General features: G+C 33.9%; 2 protein-coding genes across 3 annotated transcripts in view; one reads left to right on the plus strand and one right to left on the minus strand.

Moving 5' to 3' along the window:
* clos (closca) overlaps positions 1-22,275 on the plus strand; it is a 418,696-nt gene that overhangs the window by 335,795 nt on the left and 60,626 nt on the right. For both annotated transcript variants that reach the window (XM_072540165.1, XM_072540166.1), the window contains 2 exons: positions 12,001-12,211; positions 19,837-20,016. In XM_072540165.1, coding sequence (XP_072396266.1) covers positions 12,001-12,211; positions 19,837-20,016 — 391 coding nt within the window. The remainder of the gene's footprint in view (positions 1-12,000; positions 12,212-19,836; positions 20,017-22,275) is intronic.
* The window catches only part of LOC140447486 (RWD domain-containing protein 2A), a 409,818-nt gene that overhangs the window by 317,227 nt on the left and 70,316 nt on the right, over positions 1-22,275 (minus strand). The window lies entirely within an intron of this gene.

The raw sequence follows: 22,275 nt of genomic DNA on the forward strand, positions 1-22,275 counted from the left end.
ATAATAAACCACATAAGTTATAGAGACGCAAACATAGACTCAAATCATTGACTAGTGATCTCGACATTGAGGGCTAGAATTTCAAACACCAGTAAAGAAAATAAAATGGATAGACAAAAATGAAATTTGTAAAGAGAGAGATGCGACAATTACGGAACGGTCCTCGGAAAACATCACCAACAGGCTAAGGAATTAAAATGTAAATGAAGAAGACCAGACAGATATAGACTCCTACCGGGCCAGAATAAAGGAAGACATTGAAGCAGCAGCGAAAGATAAAATAGGAACAGAAATTTCTGTCCGTACAAATCATTGGTTTGACGATGAATGCAATAATGCAACAGCAGAAGAAAATGAAGCCTAAAGAAAGATACTTACCCGACGAACTAGAAGAACTGTAAAGAATTACCAGACAAAGAGAAGAGAAGAAAAGAGGATACACAAAATAAACAAATGCATCAACTTAAATAAGAAACTTAAATACATATATAGAAAACCTCAACAGAGAGAAAGAATTCAGAGCACTCTATATATAAAAAAGTTAACATGAACAGAAAAGAATTCAAGGCAACCACAAGACAATGCAGAAGCCAGAATGGCTACCCATTAACAACAAGGAAAGATCTATTAAATAAATGGATGGAATACTTTAACCAGGCACTTAATATAGAGGAAAAAGAAGAAAATCTGGAAGACGAAATAGATGAGAGGGAAGAAGAATCACCAACGATTCTTGAAGTTAAAGATGCAGTCAAAAAACTAGCCAGAAACAAATTACCCGGAAAAGATAATCTCCCAGCTGAGCTAAATAAAGAAGGTGGCCACGATACCATAATGGTATTACAGCAGTTTATAAAAGAAATATCTTCTTCTTCTTAAAGTGCCTATCCGTTCCGGATGTTGGCGATCATCACGGCTATCTTTACTTTGTTTATTGCAACGCGGAACAGTTCAGTGGTAGTCGTGTTATACCACTTTCGTAAATTTTGAAGCCAGGAAATGCGTCTTCTTCCCGGTCCTCTCTTACCATTTACTTTCCCTTGGAGAATCAGCTGGAGAAGGCCTTAACGTTCTTGATTTCTCATTACATGTCCTAGATATTCCAACTTTTTAGTTTTGACGGTCATGAGAATTTCACATTCTTTCCCCATTCTACGCAGAACCTCCACATTAGTAACTCTGTCAACCCAGGATATACGTAAGATGCGCCTATAACACCACATTTCGAAAGCTTCGAACCGATTCATAGATGCAACAGTCAGTGTCCATGCTTCCATTCCGTAGAGCAGAACTGTGAATATGTAGCAGTTCAATAGACGGCATTTTGTTTTTATTGATATGTCTCGACTGTTGAAAATAGTTCTCATTCTAACGAATGCTGCTTTTGCTTTTATTATTCGCTGTTTAATTTCTGTTGAGTGGTCTCATTGGCTATTTAAATTGGTGCCTAGATATGTATATTGTAAAAGAAATATGGACACAAAAATCCCTCCTCAATGATTGGAATATTGGAATACTTTGCACCATACACAAAAAAGGAAATATCTTTGAATACTCTAATTACTTAATGCAGCCAACAAAAATTACACAGTACTATCTCACCGCATGGCACCATATGCAGAACGCATAGTAGGAAAATACCAAGCTGGTTTCAGAGGTGGTAAATCGACAACTCATCAAATTGCAACCCTGAAACAAATTTTAGAAAAAACACTAGAATATGGCATTGATACTCATCACATATTTATAAACTGCAAAGCAGAATAAAAGAAAAATGTTCAAAAAGCAATTAAAGAGCTAGGAATACCAAATCAGTTGGTAAATTTAACAAAACTATTTCTTGAAAAAGTTGAATGTAGAGTACGAATTCAGGGGGAACTGTCTGAACCTTTTAAAACAAATAACGGTTTGCGCCAGGGTGACCCTCTCTCCTGTTCAATCTTGCTCTGGAGAAAGTAATACGTGTCAAAAATGACAACCACTGGTTCAATATATAATGAATCAGCACTAAAAGAATCATCTAAAAAAATGGGTTTAATAATAAACATCAAAAAAACGAAGTATATGAAAATAAGCACACAACCACAAACCCTACGATCACTTTTTATAGAAAACGTCATCATCGAAGCAGTGAACAAATTTTTATAATTGGGAGCGCTTCTTAACACTTACTACCGCAGAATTTGAATGACCAACAGATGCTATTTTGGGCTTAATCTTCTTAAATCCACAATCATATCGAGAAATACAAAAATAAAACTGTACAAAACAATAATACGCAAAGTCCTAACATATGGTTCAGAGACCTGGACTCTAACAAAAAGTAATAAAAACATTTTAACATGTTTCGAAAGAAAAGTACTAAGGCGAATCTATGGAGCAGTGAATGAATATTGAGTGTGGAGAAGACGATACAACTTCGAACTTTATAGAATAAACCAGGTACCAGATATCGTAAAACATATTAAGATAGGAAGTCTAAGGCAAATAGCGCTAATAATGCGGAGGCAAGAAAATTACCCAACTAGAAAAACGCCTTCTTCCCTGACCCATTGGTCAGGGAAGACCCAGAACAAGGTTCCTTGATAACATCGATGAAGACATGAGAAATATGAGAATACGTGCTTGGCGGAGAAAGGCGATGGATAGGGACGACTGGAGAGAAATTCTTGAGGAGGCTAGGGCCCATGCAGGGTTGTAAAGCCAGAATGATGAAGATGATGACATTAATTAATCGCTATCGAGATTCACTTCTTCTTTTCTCATTATAGGTCGCTAAAAGTATTGTCTGGTAATTATTTTGCTATAATTTCCATACTAACCTTCGCGTGTTAATTTGTTTCCAGTCTTCTTCCAAGTCTCTCTGACGAAGGGCAGACCCTTGAAACATGTGTAAGAAACTAGTAAAAGACTCAAATTAAATCCAAACGAAACCGCCTATATATATATATATATATATATATATATATATATATATATATATATATACATATATATATATATATATAATTTATTTTACCCAATGAACTATTTGAATTCACTAATTGAGGTGCCATGGACACAACAGTTGGGTTGCTGCATTTGATCATGAAATAATTTGTAAAGGTCAATATTTAACACTATTTCTTTTTTGTGTGTAGTCCCTACGTTACTCTATATACTATCAATACCAAATCCATGTACATGTATTATGAAACCAATAGTTCATTTTGGTTTATTATTCTTTCTTGAAATACCCCAATCATGTGAGTATTCACGCGCAATGACAACACATACTACTCTAACGTACGACACCAAAATATATGTTTTCACTAGGCATATATCCAAACCACAGTAAATACACTGGCCAATACAAACTGGGATTACTATAAACTTAACATTTTTTCAGCATATCTGAAATATATGTATGTTGGCAAATAACAGATTGTGCTATATATAAAATTAAAGGAAATCGAAACAAAGCAAAATATATGTCACAAGTTAAGGATGTCTTATCTTCTATTTTATTCTTCTTTGTAGTGAAATTATATGTTCAATCTTCAGTATCTTCCAGTCAAAACAGCGTTTTTCGCCAATTTTATGTTGTATCGGATCAAGTGTTCTAATATTTTTTTTCCTTCTGGGCCTTCTTATTTGAATTGACGAGAAGACGTCACAAAATAGCGTTTCTTCACATCGATTCACTATTTTCAATCTATTCAAATAAAAAGGAATAAAGCTCCTGGAAGCGATGGAATCCTAGCAGAAATGCTGAAGGAACGCGGAGAAGAAGCCATCACGTATTTGAAAATACTATTTAATAAACGTCTATTCAAAGGCAACACACCCAAACAATGAAATAGTGCTAAAACAATACTAATATACAAAAAGGGAGACACCACAGACTTGAAAAATTATCGACCAATTTCACTTCTTTCACAACTCTACAAAACTTTTACAAAGATTATTACAAACAGGTTAACAATTAAATTTGACGGAATTCTCCCTGTGTTATGTCTGGCTTATGTATAGATTATGAAGAAGCTTTTGATAGAGATTGAGTAGAACTGTGGACTAATCCTACCTGTACTTAGATTAATTATACAAGGGAAGAGAAACCCAGGACGACGTAAAATATCCTGGCTAAGAAATTTGAGAGAGTGGTTCGGTTGCAGCTCATTAGAATTATTCAGAAGCGCGGCCAATAAAATTAAAATAGCGATGATGATTTCCAACCTCCGATAGGAGAAGGAACCTGAAGAAGAACTGTGGGCAATAGAAGAAGCATTAGTGAAAAACCGGATCGACTCCAGGTACAGAATATTAATATATAATATTTATGAACAGGCTGACATGATAGTGATCGCCAGAGTGCGATGTATCTAGATATGTATCCAAAAGGATATCTCTTCAGTTTATAATATATGCCGGTTATTTTATTATTTTACTGTTTTATCAATCATCATTATCAGTTGGCGCTCCAGCCCTTCGTAGGCCCTGGCCTATCTTTTATTGTGATAGATGGTATATAGCCAGCTACAGGAATTTAGTTTCCTTGTGAATGATAAATACTCTCTTATACACGTCGTCATGCAAGGAAGAGTAGAGGGAAGAAAAGGCTTGGGAAGAAAGAAGAAATCTTGGCTGAGGAATATCAGAGATTAGACTAACCTCTGATATTCCTACCTGTTGTAAAAGATAGGAAAGCGTTTAAATAAACCAAACCAGTTTTTGGGACCAAACTCCCAATTTAAATTCAGTGGGATCTAATTCACTTCTGGGATGTTCTGATAGTTTACGATCTCGGTATATCAGAACATTTCTTACGACGTCAGTATACTTTAACTTATCAATGTTGTATTTGTATCTTTTTGGCTCAATCTTATCATTCCTGGCATTTGATATACGTGCTCTAAAACTCCCAGCTATAAGATAGTGATCGAAGTCAACATTAGCGCCTTTATAACTTCTGCAGTCTAGTATATTTGATCCATGATTTGAATCAATCAATACGTGGTCTATCTGATTTTGAGTCTGTTGACCTGGGGATGTCCACGTCACTTTATGTATAAGCTTATGCTGAAAGTATGTACTACTGACCGTCATGTTCAGAAATGCTGCAATAGTCTCGTCCCATTATCATTACATTCTTCGTGTATGCTATGAGGTCCTACGGTTGGTCTATACGTCTCTTTTTGTCCTACTTTAGCGTTTATGTCCATAATAATCAGGCCGTTTTTAGTGAAGAATTGTCTTTTGTGTGTGCCTATTCACAAACTTAAGCACAATGACGTTTGCTCCTACTACATCATTCCACTTGACATTGACGGGTACTAACTGATTTTTCATACCATCTTTCTATCAGTTAGCCCTAGACTCCAGCACAGATCAGAGGTAATGTAAGTCGATAAAACCTCACCAGCTCCAGGGGGTCATGTAAGATGCCCCCATTTTCAGTTTTTATTAATCAACAAAGTCAACAGTCTATTGCATTTACCTTTATAAATACCATGAGGATTGTTTTTTAATACTGATGTCCTTCCAATGTTTTTATGTGGCCATACAATGTTTTTAACAACTTTTTATGTAAGTAGTAAAAAACCAACGTGTTCTTTCTATATATTTAAATTTTAACTTACTTGTTTTTTAATATTGATATTTTTACTCTCTCTTTTAGTAAACTGATGATGGAATGATTCAATTCCGAAAAGATCTTCTTTAAAATAAAAATTTTAAGGTTTTAATAAGCATTTTTTATACCTTAATACACACGAACACCACGTGCTTTGTATTCAACAGGTATACTAGCCACTCCTGGATATCTCCACTTCATGGTTTGTTCCAGTTTCACTTTTAATGATTATATATTTCATAATGAATTGTTTATTCTCAAGTACAAATGTTGAAAAAACTTCATATGTCACAAAGAAGCTGCTTAAGAACAATGTAGAATGTAGACCTTTACCTTCATGTAGACCTTTAACTTCAATTCAAATTATTCATTGCCCTAATCTTTGATTGCCAGTGTACAAAATCAATGCACCAGTCGAAAACGAACCCTTGTAATGTAGAGTTTTGTTCCAGTTTATTCATGTTTTAACTCCGTTTAATCGGTATCCAAATATCCTACATGACAAATTCATTACCGCGTGCGATGGAACTTTCCGTTCTAAAAAATTACACTTGTCAGCGGATCTGACAGTCGACCATTATTTTCGTTGTTGGCCCTAAAAGTTATCCGACAACTGTGCGAGTAGTGGAGTAAAAGTTGTGTGGTATGTTTGAATAATAATGTCTATGCTGTTCCACGCGGTTTACACTTTTAAAACGTTGTATAGTGTTTAAGCTTTATCATACCTTTAAGCTTATATATATATATTTTTTATATATTAGCTGTCCTGGATATAATTTTTTTCTTTTTTCGTTTGCGACCCTGCTCTATATTCTATATGTGCCCTTAGAAGCGTGTTCACAACCTAGGAACTAAAGCACTAAAACAACAAAAGTCCCTGACAACAAATATCCACAAAGAAGATAAATTTATGGCGTCTGAATGTAAATACTTTACAAGAACAAAAAATGTTTGACGATCATCTACTAGAACATAAGAGTCATTTTAATTATCCAGGATGATTCTTTCGAGACAAATAGAGACATTGATCATAAAATTAACAGGTTTCAGCGACAGTTTAATATAATGTATCTATTCATCTATTACAAAACATTTTCTTTTTAAATGGTTTTATCATCTATAAATCAAGAAATATTTGAAATATAAAACTGAAGCTTTTTGTTGAAGGACGCCTTTAAAACAAACTGCTAAATAATCTATTGGAGTGAAGAATACTCAATATTCAAGTGCAAAATTATTTTTTCCCTTTGAAAATACGAAATATTAAACAGATAATTCAAATTCAACAAGCGACAAAAACGCATAGCAATAGCAAACAGAACAGTTCACGGTCCCCAGAATCATTTAAAAAATAAAAATATAAAACGTGCAGTAAAGCTCAATACATACAAGACCTTATATATACAAGACCTTAAAGACTGGTTTTGATATATGGGGCTGAAACGTGTATCTTATCTCAAAATGATGAAAGACTTCTTGGTATTTTTAGAGAAAAATTCTTAGAAAGATTTTTGGGGCCGTAAATGAAAATGGACTATGGCGTCGAATATACAACTTTGATCTATATCAGTTATATACCGATCCAGATATTGTGAAATTCATTAAAACGCAGAGACTTAAATGGACTGGACACATTCCTAGGATCTCAGATCACGAATACACGAAGAGATTAACATTTTTAAAACCAGATGGCACAAGAACTAGAGGAAGGCCACGAAGGAGATGCATTGATGATGTGGAAACAGACCTACATATTCTAAGGGTCAGAAAATGGAGGGAAGTTGCCAGGAATTGACAGGAGTGGCGAATTCTTTGTGAGCAGGCCAAGATCCACAACGGATTGTCGAGCCACTTATGATGATGATAATGACAGTGGGTCATAGAAAAAATGTTGAAAATATGAAACTGAAGCATTTCTCGAAGGTTTTTCTGTCTTTTTAGTGCTTTAAATTAAAGTACTAAATATTCTATTGAATTGAAGAGCACTTAAAATTTAAGTGTAGAATCATCTTTTTCCTTTGAAAATACTTACACTTAAGTGGTAAAACACTTTTGCCTTGAAAAGTACTTAATGGGCATTTATTCGGGAAAAGAAATACAATAGAGTGCCTTTCAAAAAGTAGGGTTTTACATATGGAACTGAAGCTTTTTGTTGAAGAGTATAAGGTCTTGAAAAGCTTAAAACAGAGCTAGACAAGCTTGCAATAGGTTTAAAACAATGTAGAACAGTTCTAGAAAATCTTAAAACGGGTCTAAACATTATAAGCTATCCTACAACTGTTGTAAGCTATTCTAGACTTAATTTAGCTCTTCTAAACCTGTTCTACATTGTTATGATCTGTTTTAAGCTGTTATAGATATGCTAAACCTAATTTAAGTTATTCTAGACTTATTATAAGCTACTATAGACCTCTATCTAGAGAAGCTACTCTGCGCATATTTGTAACGTCGAGTGCTGAGAGGAGGGAGGGCCTAAACTACCGACTTGTTGACAAGAACTGAACATCTACCAAAATGGTAAAATTAAACAAATAGTAAATTAAACAAATACTAAATTAAAATACAAAAAGAATAAGAAGTGATGGTGCAACTTAAAAATATGTTCAAGTATGTCTAAGTTAAAAATTTGGATTATAATAAAGTAGTTATTGAAATTATAATGGGCATATTAAAATATTCAAGCAGAAATATAAGCCTAGTTAATATGTTTAACATTTTCCGAGCTGCTATACGCCCTTTTACTACTTTAGGAGCATCTCACTCATGTTAATTTTTAATATCTATTTACAAAGTTTGCTTCTGGCAACTTTACCTCGAACAACACGAACAACTTTCCCGAACAGAAATTCCCGTATCTAGTGCAATTTTATTGGTGTAGCCAAAAGTTGGAAAGCTGCGATTGAAACTATAATATTCACCTGTTTGTACGGAACATGAATATAGTTAACTTTCTATTCTCCGTTTTGTATTACTGATATACAACGCTCTCTGATGCATACATTTGCCTGATTATAAGTTGGAAATATAAGGTTCGCCGTTAACATATCGCTAGCTTTAAGCCCTTTTTGTTTCTATTCATTCTTAACGAGATAATGCGATAGAAGATGAAAGGATGAAGCTTGGTTAAAAAGTGTTAAATAACCCGAGAGGTTGGCGTTTACAAAGCGTTCTACTTTAATTCTACTGTACCGGGTGGCCAACTAGGAATGGCTCTCGGCCATATCTCGGAAATGGATCGTAATAAAGGATCAGAATAAAAAAAAGAATATTAAAAATAACCTTGAAAAAACCACATACATAATCGTTCCTCGTCCACCGTTAGGTGTCGAGGGAGGTGCGTCTTGCTTTTGATGAATTTTCTACATTATTTTCTGTTCTTCGCCATTTGTGTTGCTTCTTGCCAATATTTACCCTTATTTTATAATATCTCTGCTATGTCGCTATTCCAGTCATTTTATATTCTGCCGCTTCTGTTTTTCCTATTGGTTTAGCTTCCCACATTCTTTTTACTTTGCTATTACTGTTCATCTGTGTTATATGATGGTGTCAAGCAACGGTTTAATTTTAAGTCTGTTTCTTATTTCCTCATTTCTAAGTATAGATCAGGGCGGATTTGTAATTAAAATAGCGAAAATTAAACTTTCTATATGATACGGTTGGTTAAATATCTTATTACCCTTTTTGCAAAATAGCAGTAAATACAAAAAAGAGTGGAAAACAAGCCCTTTCTTATTCAATGTTTTTCAACCACTTCCAGTCCAGTTTTAAACATAAAAAAATAATGAAGAGTATGTTTAAGTCCGCCCTCTGAAGATGAAGACTTGGAAACCAAAACAGAGTCCTACGAAAAGGTAAGCACCCTAATAGGGAATATACAGAAATACAATATAAAGATAATCATTGGTGATATGAATGTGGAAGTCGGAAAAAAGAAAATGTACAGAAGAATAACTACAGAGAACAAAATGAAGATAGCTAGCACAAGGTTTGATCACAAATACATTCATAAAGTAACATGAACTTCTCCCGATGGAAAAATAAAATATCAGATAGATCATGTCCCAATTAAAAGCAAATATGATAAGCCAATAATCGATTGTACGAGTTACAGAGCGACAGATACCAACAGTGACCATACACTAATAATAGCAAAACCAAAACAAGAACTACCAATAATGCCAAAACCTGTTAGAGATAGATTAAATTATCAATTAGAGCGCCTTGAAGAGAAGCAGGTTGCAAACAGACTAGAGGAAAAAAAATAATAAGCTAGAGGATTCAGTCAAACAGAATATAGATGAAGAGTGGCAGACCATACAGCCATGTCGGAAGCAGCTGAAAAGTGTATAGGAAGAGAGCATATAAAAAGATGGCAGGACTGGTTCGATGAAGAATGTAGGAATGTTTTGGCAAGAAAAAACAGAGCAAAACTACAAAGAGATAAATAAAATACCCAAAATGTGATCGAAAACTATGTGGCAAAAAGAAGGGAAGTGAAAAGAATTTGCAGAAAAGAGAGCAGCTAGAAAAGCAATTAAAAAGCATAGAAGAAGCCTACATAAACAAAGAGGTAACTATTTCTATTAAGAAGTTAAGAAATCCAGAGAAACTACAAAGAATAATCCACAGTACTGCAGAAACAAATAAGGCCTACTTCTAGGTGAAACAACAGAAAAATTAAACAGATAAGCGGAATATTTCGAATACCTATTAAATACAGACCACCAAAAGGAACATAAGGGAAATTATAATTGGCAAGAAGATGAAGAAAGGACGTGCGAGGAACAAACTCTGAATGAAGTAAAAGAAATAATAAGAGACCTAAAAAATAACAAAAGTGCAGGAGAAAGTGGGGATACTACTTTAGTTACGATTTTTAAGGAAGGTGACAAAATAATGAAGGAAAGATTATTTCACTTGACACTAATAATTTGGCAAAAGGAAGAAAGGCCGAAACAATGGAATAGTGCGCTCATTTGTTCTATCTATAAAAAAGGAGACAAAACGGAGTGCTAAAACTATAGAGATATAGCACTATTAGAAGTAGTCTATAGAATACAAAATAATAGGTACGAACAAAACTTAGGATACATATGCTATTTGTCGATTTTAAACAAGCATTCTAAACAAATCAATCGATCTGCATTGATGCCACTCACGTAGATTCTTCAACCATAAGTTCTGCCTTCGACCAACAGATCATCTTCCTTAAATCTTTTCCTGTATTATGAGTCTCAAAATTTCATATTTTGGTCCCCTCATCACGTGGCCTAGGTATTCCAGTTTTATGATTTGTATAGTGGTGATTAGTTCTGTTTCTTTACCAACACTCTTCAATATTTCTTTATTTGTAATTTTATTAGTCCATGATATTTTTAATATTCGGTAAACAAGTATATGACTCCCTAAATCGAACGATGCTATATGAGTCCATGGGAACATTAGAAATACCAGAAAAGCTTATAAGGCTAGTGAGAATGATGCTTAGGAACACCATGAATAGGATAACAATGGAAGGAAGCTTTTTACGAGAGTTCACATTGAAAACAAGGGGTTCGGCTATCAACGAATTTATTCAACCTAGTATTAGAATAAATCGTAAGAAGATCAAATATAAGCACAAACAGGAATAATTTCAAACAAACAGGGAACAGTGCATAGCGTACGTGGATGATGTAGTGATACTAGCGAGAACAAAAAAACATTTGGAAAAAATTTTCCAGAAATTTGAAGAAGAAGCGATAAGATACGGATTAATAATAAACCAAACAAAAACGCAATATATGGAAATAAGAGGAGACATAACAAATAATAACAAATATATCAAAATGAAAAGAGCAGAGACTGTCTCTAGTTTTGAAAAAGTGTCAGAATTTGAATACTTAGAAGTAACAATAACGAACAGAGGAAACGAAGACAAAGACATAGACAAAAGATTAAGGAAGGGAAGCATTAATTATTAATAATAAATATATACATGTTTGTAATGTTTAAATTCGCCAAAAATTTTATATATGTTTTGTTACTATTCCTTTGACTTGTCAAAAACAAAATTATTTTTGTATATTTGATTAAATAAATTTTATATTCTATATTCTGTGTTGAAGGAAATAAAAAAATTAAAAAGCAAACTAAAAAAAATGTTACAATAGTAAGACTGTAAGTAATATTAATGTATAAAGACTGTAAGTCCAGTTTTAAATATGAAAAAAAAAAGAAAAGAAGAAATATAATAAGTAACGTGCACGCTAGGGCTACCCGTAAAAATAAGTGATTTTATGGCCTTCTTTAATTAAAAATGAATGAACGGCTGTAGGTGTTGCTAATATCGAATTCTACGACAAAACAGGTGATATATAATGTTTTATTAATTTCTCTTAATGTTTCAGGCATACAAAAATGCAGAAAACGTATTCAACACATCCCTGGAATTCTGCAACAACATAACAGCAAGAAACGTCATATTCGGGAAGAAGTATTCAAATATCGACGTATCTGAACTACTAAATAACATCACCACACTGGGAACGCTAAATCACATCAAAGAGAAGTACAAGAGTTTACAAAATATGACTGAACAAGTAGAGACATCGCTAAAGGGTAAGTAATTTTAATACTTTTTGCAATTTTTGTCTTAATTATCTCGATTGCAACCTCTACGTGAAGTTAAAAATAAGTTTTGCTATAGAAATCTGTGAGATAGCTCTAGAAGAGTTATATCTTGCTTCTGTAGACAAAGATCAAAATCTGTTTAATCTGTTTACATAAAATGGTTTGTAACAAATGTATCAGTTCTTAACAAATTTAGAACTAGTAGTAACCACCGGAAGAATAAATGGAATCATATGCTGCTTTGATGGAAAAACAGTTTATTTAGAAAAAACTTTATATTTTGACAAAACCATAAAGGTAAACTTACATCATTTAGTAGAAAATATGTCCAGCCTTAGCTGTAATTACTGCTTACCCGTTTTTGCGTAGATTCTATGAGCTTCTGACAGTTTCCAGATATCCTTTCATCTCAAAACCAAACCTGAATGACTGCTTCTATCATTTTTATTATTATATCTACCGGGCCAATTATATCATTTGCTTTGACTTGTGACAGGAAGCAGAGTCCTGTTGAAGAATCGCTCTTCATTGGGCTGACCTTTTTGAAGTTCTGTATCCACACATTGTTTTAACATGGATTTGTATTTTTGTCTATTCATCATAACTTCGATAAGTACCAAAGATCCAACCCCTATGTATGAAAAACATCCTTAAAACATTATTTTGACTGGATGTTTTACGGTTGGATTAATATGAGATGGTGTAAGGTTTTCTTTTTCATACTTCCTGTCGAATTTCGACCGCTGTCCCTGAACTATAAAGTGAGTTTCATCTGTAAGTAGGACTTTTTCTAGTCATCTGGTACACAGAGATACCACCACAAGGGCAAATTTCTACGAACACCTTCAGACTGTAATAAACAAGACCCCAAATGATGAATATATAATCATTATGGGTAATTTTAACGCTCGTGTTGGCAATGATATAGTTCCAGGAATCAAACAGCGATATAATGAAAATATCAGAAATTAAAACGGAGACCTCTTGACAGACCTCTGTAGTACAAACGAAATACGTATTAATAATACATTTTTACCTTACAAAGAATAATACAAATACAATTTTAAAAACAGTAGAGGACAAAGATCTATGATAGACTATATTCTGTCGAATAGAGAGTTACAGCCCTCTCAAACCTTCGACGTAAGAGCACTAATAGCAGAAATAGAATTAAAACACATATGTGTGATAACAAAACACCAGAATACACCACATAGATAAAAGTCGAAAGCTTAAAGGTTGACTCCACAAGATACCTATTTCAAAAAAGAATAAACGAAACAAGCAAACACACATATATCACAGAAGATGATGGAGTCGAAGAAAGGTGCGCAAAAATTAAGTCTAATATCTTATCCCCGGCCAAGGAAGTTCTTGGTGAAAAAAATATAAATAAAACTAAATCGTTCCCAAGGCGAAGAACTCCATGGTTTTGTATATAAGTGGAGGAAAAATGCAAAGAAAAGAAAAAAGTTTATCTGAAATACATGTCAACCAAAACACAAGACGCATACCATAATTACAAGACAATTACAAACGAAACACGCCCTTGTAAGAAAAATAAAAAGTGATCACTTGGAACGCTTTTCGAAAGAAGTAGAACATGACTTTTACGGTCTGCAAAAGGAAATATGGCGCTTCATAATAGGTCAAAGAATGGAGGTATAGAAAGTAATAGAACTAACACACATAGAAAAGAATACGTGGGTTGACTACCTAAAAAAGCTCTATGCAGAGAAAGAACAAACGACGCTAGAACCGAAAACACCAGAAATTACCACAAATGAAGAACTTAATATACATGTTCAGGAAGTTCGGAAAATACTTGAAAACCTAAAGAACAGAATAGCAGCAGGTAAAGACGGGATACCAAACGAATTACTGAAATATTGAGGAGCAGCAATGACCGAACTATTAACAACATTAATTAACAAAATTATAAAACACAATAAAAAACCGAAAGAATAGAGAGCGAGCGAACTAATTCTACTATTTAAAAAAGGAGATAAAAAACAGGCAGACAACTAGAGAGGTATAGTTTAGTATAAACTTGTTAAATACTATGCTAAAACATCCCACTAAAATTTTACAAGTGCTAATAAATCAGACAATCGGAATAAGACAAGGGGATTCATTGAGCCCCATGCTCTTCAATTTGATCATGGATGAAATCATTAAAAGCGTTAGCAAAGGAAGAGGATACAGAATGGGAAACAAGGAAATAAAAATACTCTGTTACGCAGACGACGCAATATTGATAGCACAAGATGAAGATCATCTGCAAAGACTGGTCCACAGATTTAACATAAGAGCAAAAGAATATAATATAATAATCTCATCTCAGAAAACTAAAACAATAGTAGTCAGCAAAGAACCAACCACATATAAAATAGAAATTGATGGCATCAGTATTAAACAAATAATGGAAATAAAATACCTGGGACTTACACTGTCTAGCTATGGAGACCTAGACAAAGAAGTGAGAGATCAAGTACAAAAAGAAGTAGACTGGCAGAATGCTTTAATAACACTATATGACAAAACAGACACAATAACACTGAGATGAAGTTAAAAATTTGACGAAAGAGAAGTGAAGACATTAGAAGAAAATGTAACGTACAGTTTATAAATGAATGGACACAAAATAGAAAAAAAAGAATGGAATAACCTCATAAGCAGAATGGAGGAGACCCGTGTCGTCAAAAAAGGCAGAAGATGTCACCAATCGGCAGAAGAAGTATCGGACGACCGCGCAAAATATGGAATGGCAACCTTCCATACAGGTATTAATCCGCCAATGAATTAGAAGTAGAATTGCTTATAAAGAGGAAGAAGAAGAAAAGAAAAATTTGTTCTTTCGAAGTAAAAATCTTTCATCTGCTGGTGTTTTTTTCTATTTTTTCCGCATTTTCCTAAACTTTTCACATCGATTGATCCCGTTTCTCGCTTAAGCTTCAAAATCATGCTTACTAGCCCCTGACTCACTCCACACATTCTTATGATTTCTCTTTGTGACATAGAAGTGTGTTCACTTAACGTGATAATCTTTTCACGCTTCCTAGGCGTACTATCCATGATGGAAGTAAACGAAACAAACTCACTAATTAGAGAAAACAACACAAAATAGTACAAAGACAACACAAACTTAGTAGGAAATGTCCTGAAATAAAAGGCAGAGAACAGTAAGGTTATGTTTTTAATGATTGGTCAGTTAAAAATATGTGGACAGTGTGGACAACTGAAAATATTGAAAAAGGTCACAATGATTCCATTAATTCGCACAATACTGTAAGTTTCATTACAAAAAAGAAGATACAAGGTAACAAATTATGAATGTTCAACATGGTAAAATTAAGAAAATATCAAAGTGAGTATAAAGACACCATTCAGAAGGAGCTGATCGCAATATAAACATAACAAAGAAATATCGAAGAATGCATTAACAAATATTCTACTGCAAGCTTATGAAAAAGTAGCACTAGAACATAAACCTCAGGAAACCTATATTTCTAATACAACAAAAATTTTAATGATATGAGCAGAAGAAAAAGTGTAGAAATTACAGAACCGAATAAAATCATCAAAAAATTAATAAAAGAGCAACAAAGAAAGAAGCAAAAGGAAGAAACCGAAACTATAATAGAAAGAAATAGAAACTTAAAATGCCTGAGATCTTTACTAGGCAAAACATAAGTAAAAATAATATAAAGAACAATAATGAAGAAATGACAAGCAGCAGAGTTATTTACGGTCACACATGAATATTATCAAAGACTTCAACAGTACATAAAAACCACCTTAAGAATACAATAGGCTATTGAACCCTAAAATGTAAACTCCAAGCTCCATTCCGAAATTAGTAAAGCAGGAATAAGAAATGCACCCAAGCAAATAAAAAATAATAAATCACGAGAAAAAGACCACTACAGAAAAGTGAAAGAATTGGGGAAAGGCCGTTATCAATACTTACGTTAAATATTACGAGAAAAGAAGATCCCGAAGACTGAAAGAAAGCAGTACCGCTGGTATTGTACACTGTAACAATATATCATATTTGCTTAAAGGGGGTTGAAAGGGGGGACTAAACAATTACTGGGCTGGAGATAAAGAAAAAAAGCTACAAAAAAAGAAAAAAAAAATACACAGATGTCTTGGGAATACTACACGAGAAGATTCATTAACTATTTAAAATGGACGCCGTTTAAAAAACTTCTCTTGATGGTAAGAAAGGCGTTTCTTTCCTAAAAATTTTAAAGGTGAAAATCGACCCATATGAGACAAAATGGCAACTGAACAAATCTGTGGGGACGTCAGACATCGAATTGAACTTATCCTGACGATAACAATATGTATTATTCAAACCTCGGCTACTTAATTTTCACTTAAAACCATGTGGGCCTCACTAAGCCCTCAGACACGCTGTTTATCAAATCCAGTGACACAGAATACAGCAACCAACCGGTGATTATCTTCACAAAGACTGCCACATAGCCATTTGAGCTTAATCACCTTTTTCTAGCCAAAACTCATGGAATTAAACGCAAATTTGCCGATTTTTAAAACTCTCAGCCTGGAACCATGTTTTCCCGTTCAGAACCCAATCTGTTCCCTGACTACTACACTTTACACTATTAAATTCCCAGTGAAACCAAATTCTTCCTAACTTCAACAATGAAACCGACTGCTATCGCGGCTGGTTCATTGATGAGTGATATCAATCTCCTAAAGTCATTCTCTTGTCAGCATACATTTTCCCACCTTTTTAAGTAGAAATATTCATATTTATTACTTGACGCGCAAATATCTAGACGGAAATCAATATCAAACGAAAAATCAATTTGTGTTATTATAAACAGACTAAAAATGTTTATATTATCAATCTCAGAGACGCAAAAGGATTAAAAATCATTTTCGGTGTTTTATTATATACGGGGTGAAATGAAAATGCTACAACACAAAGGCGACAAAAGCGATTTAAAAAATTATCGTCCAATAACATTACTCAATACGACTTATAAACTAAAAAAAATTCTTACTAACAGTTTAACAACAAAACTAGATAGCAGAGACGCTAACAAGTAGGGTTTAGAAAAGGATTTAGTACAGTAACTAATAGTGAACTGCGAAAATCCGAAACGAAAAGGAAAATGATTTCACCTCCCGATATATGCAGCTATGCAGACTTGGAGAAAGCTTTTGACAACATGGAACCCTTACAACTATGGAACTTATTTACAACATACACCAGAAAGCAAAAACACGAATTAAGATGCATGAACTCACAAACCCAATAGTTCTGAACATAAAAATATGGCAAGGTAAAACAATATCACCAAAACTGTTTAACCAAGCTCTATACAGTCTTCACTATTCTTTCATAGTGTAATTTAATGAAAAACAAATTTATAGTTCTATGTTTGTTTCCTTTATTGGATTTATACTGAAGTTTGAACTTAAAAGTAACATATTAAGTTATCAATATCCAATTTTTATTCTCAGTCCATCACTAATGTCATTGCATATAGGAGACTGAGTAACTGTTCCTCAAACTTTTAAAACATACCAACCTCCGTACTTCTTTCCCATTTGCAATTTCCTGGAGCACGCCGGGCGGTGCCGTTGCATCTCCATTAAACTGATCCCAAGTCTCGCAGCGACATAGACACACACTCCGGTGTATGCCCTTTGCCGGCTAATAGAACCGAAGTTACCGGATCGATACATCACAATTTAGTTTATAATTTGTATGAGGCGATACTGAATCTGATGGTTGTTAACCTTCACAGACAACTGAACGCACTTAATACATCGAACCTCCCGAAGTTGATCGTCGGTTGTGGAGAGAATATACCGGTTCATGCGATCGCGGGAAATTTTGTTGAAGTTTGACGAACTTGGGCAATCGTGGAGAACTCTAATAGGTATTCAGCTAAGCGAAAAACATAAACTATTCCGAAGGAAAGGTTAACATGTAGATTTTAGTCAAGTGTAAAACTTAAGGATGTTGCCATATTGCTGTATAAATATACAGGGGATGACAACTTAATCAAGTAAAAAACCACAATTATTGTTTTGCTAGATATGGAAGGTTTTAAGTTATATCTAGGAACTATTTATTCCATTGGCATTTCTAAAGCCTTTATTTCGCGATTTCTTGGTCTTTGCTTGGCTGTCACTGGTAATACGCTTACAGAAGCCTGACTCTGTAGCATCTTATGTGCTGCAGACCTGATAAAGGTAATAAGTTCACTAAAGCTTCCTCAGCGTCCATCGGGGTAGCTCTAACGATACCCTTAACAGCACGCAAGCCAGTTATTCCCACGAATCAATTGATTGCACATCTACCAAACCATGGAGGCATCGATTATCATGTGCCTTATTACACTTGTGCATATCAATAGGGTCATTATTATGTTTAACTATTTTTTCTAGAGTTGTCTGTCGTTCTAAGTGAGATTTCAGCTTGTTTATAAACATTTTGGATATGCCCTAGTCAACTTTTAGTCATATATGTATTATCACTAAGTATTTGATCTTACATGCAAATATAATCTCCACTCTCCTGAGCCCTGGTGGAAGTAATAATTTTAGAGCTTTTCTTCTAGTAAAGATCCCAGATTGTTTTTGCAAAACGTTCTTTGACTACGATTGTCAAGTATAGCATAACCAAAGCAGAAACCTTTTCTAGACAGCTCCACTAATATGGTCCTTTGTCTATTGGCAGATGAAGCCAATGATGGCCTTCTGCACTCGACAGACATTACCAAATATTGGCCAATGTTGGTTGATAAGCCTAGAAAATACCTTTCAGTAAGTAGCTCTAAGTTCTTTGCTAGTATTTTCGCATAAACTTCGTCACACGTTTTTAGAAAGCCGACCTGATTCACAATACCTTGAGATACCAGATCTTGTGGATCTTAGAACATATATAGTCTTTCGACTTCCTCTCTAAAGTTTCTTCAAGAATCACTTAGTAGTGTGACAAAGCCGCTACGACTATCAGAATAGGGAGTTCAATGTGTTAGAGGGCTAGAAAGAGAAGTACCTTCGTTACATGTGTAAAACGTCACATTACGTCGAATGAATCCACATTACCAACTGTCATAGTTCAATTAATATTCGCTAGACGTCACTAGTTCTGCTATAATCTGCCAGTCACCGCCAGCAATTCATCATTTTTGATTGAAAATAAAACAATATACTTATATACAATGCATTAGGAAGAAGGCATCTACAATACTGACTGTCATAGTCAAACTAGTATCCGCTAGTAGACCGCAGCCATTTTTAATTCAAAATCAATTTACAATTTGACATAGAACATGACAAAATAAGCGACATTTATATGAGATTTCACGTAAAACCTGACATTTATGTGACATATGACGTTTGACACAAAACGTGAGATTTATATGACGTTTGACTTAAATGTATTACGTCAGATTTTCCCTATATATTTCCCACTCTTCGTTGGATTTAACCATATTAAATGAACTTTTTGCATCTGCTCTAAGCTTTTGTAAGTACTTGGTCCATCAAGGTGCTGTTTTCCTTTATTTTCTTGACCCCGATAACTTTACTATGAATATTATAATTTGAGAATATCTTTCTAGGTCAAGCATATTTTCTGGACTACTACAAACCAGTTCTGTTAAGTTTCGACATAGCAGCTCTTACTCCTTTAACCTGTACTACTGGAGAACAGAGGATAGTAAGTTTTCGAAATGAAAGTGGTATCAGCATAGTGAAATTTCTGGAATGGGATGAAAAACTAGAGATGTTCGTCAACGCAAGTAAGTATTGTATTAAGTAATTTATATTAGATAAACTTTAATTGTACAATTTTTCTTTTGGCTTTCTCTGGTTTGTTATCTTTAGTCACGTAATTACATATAAATATTAGTATTCATTCATACTATATTGTAAAGGTAGGACACTTTTCACACGCTCAGGGTTTCATGAAAGGTTAGCTTCGAGCTAAATCACCTCGGTCATAATTATTATGTGTAACGTATGTGTGACGTATTTCCATTTTTTAATTTTACATAAAGTAAAAATTGATTGACCACAATAAAGCAAAAATGTGAATAAAATAATTTAATTAATAGTAATTATTTAATCTAAAGTTTTAAATTATTAACCAAGAATAATTTCTATTATGATGTGAGGAATAATCACTATCCTTCGTGGATTTTTTTTTAATAATTTGAAATTATGCAAAGATCGTTTTGCTTTGAATCGTTAAAGTAAAGTAAAAATTCTTCAAAATTAAAAGAACGTTTAAAGAATGTTTAAATAAGTAAAAATTCTACAAAAATAAAAAAAATATTGTAAATAAACGTATTTACAATATGTTCAAATAAGCCCTCATTAGCAGCAGAACAATATCCCAAACTGTCACTAAAGAAATATAAAAGTTTGATGGATCAGAGTTCAAGTCACGATGTTCTCATGCAGGCCCTCAGGGTTCAAATCCCACATGAAGGTTTTACTTTTTTAAAAATTTGAAATTATGCAGACATTATATCGTTTTGCTTTAAATCACTAGATATTTACTTCAGTTTTTATTAGAAGTATTTATAGTAAAACATGAAAATCTTATTAAAAAAACAATGTCGTACTTTCGAAAATATAGTAATAATTCTTCAAACATAAAAGAACGTTCTAAATAAATGTACTTCAAAAAATATTTAAATAGGTAGAAATTCTATAAAAATAAAAAAAAAATTATTCTAATGAAATGTATTTACAATAAATGTTCGAATAAGCCTCCATTAGCAGCAGAACAATAACCCAATCTATTATAAAAGTTTCGTCTAACATTAGTTAATGTTTCTGGACTAATACCTCTCATTGAATCAGAGATCTTTTGTCTTAATTCTTGGAGAGAATTAGGCCTATCGTCTTCAATTCCATATAACTTGGTCTTGATATATCCCCACATAAAAAAATCACAAGGTGCAAGATCAGGTGATCTTGCAGGCCAAAAAATATCTCCGTGGCCACTAATCAATCGATTAGGAAAAGTCGCACTGAGATATTCACTGAAGATGCGAGAATTATGTGCGGGACAACCATCGTGTTGAAACCATATGGAATCGAAAGGTATTGGTAAATTACGAAGGGCTGGGACAATTTGATTTTGCAGAAGTTCCAAGTATTTCCGCCCAGTCAACATACCGTCTATAAAAAATGGACCAATGACATGATTCCCTATTATGCCTCCCCAAACATTTACTTTTCGAGGACGCTGGGTACGAGCGACATAAATCTGACGAGGATTTCCTCGAGACCAATACCGAGCATTCATTGAATTGTGACGGCCCTGCAATGAAAACGTACATTCATCGGTAAACAAAACGTTCTCTAAAAAATGTTCGTCTTGATGTGACATTTCTATTGCAGTTTGACAAAATTCTAAACGTCTATATTGATCCCCAGGGAATTGTTCGTTGGATTTATGAAGTTTATAGGGACGGTATCCATGTCTTTTCAAAATTTTACCTACTTGATTACTACTTGACCTACTAATCTTGAAATTCCATATTGATCTCCGAGACGAGATGTTGATTGGGTAGGATTTTGCTCAATACTTGCACAAATCAAAGTGTCCCTTAGTTCCAAATCTGGATTTACCTCCCTTCGTCTACGAACTCCTCTTGGAGTGAACACGGATCCATAAGTAAAAAAATTACGTATAATAGATTGATTTGTTGATCGTGCTGGAGCCGGCCTATTTGGAAACATATTTACAAATTGTTGTCTAATCATGTTGTCTGATAATCCATTCACATACCAGACAACAATTTGCACTTTTTCCTCGACCGTTAAAAGCATTTTCACGAATTGTTTTTTCAATAAAAAGTTTCTGTTTACTGTGCAAAAATACTTCTCGGTATGTTATTATTTTTGATGGCTTGATGATTTGGTTAGCTGTAAAGCAGGCAGCTATTCGCGCGCATCCATTACAATGTTGTTAATTGTTTTGAAAATCATTACCTGTACAGAGGAATTGATATTAACACTGAGAATTTAGTGATGGATTTGGCATT

Source organism: Diabrotica undecimpunctata, chromosome 8, assembly GCF_040954645.1.
Source record: "Diabrotica undecimpunctata isolate CICGRU chromosome 8, icDiaUnde3, whole genome shotgun sequence".
Lineage (NCBI taxonomy): Eukaryota > Metazoa > Arthropoda > Insecta > Coleoptera > Chrysomelidae > Diabrotica > Diabrotica undecimpunctata.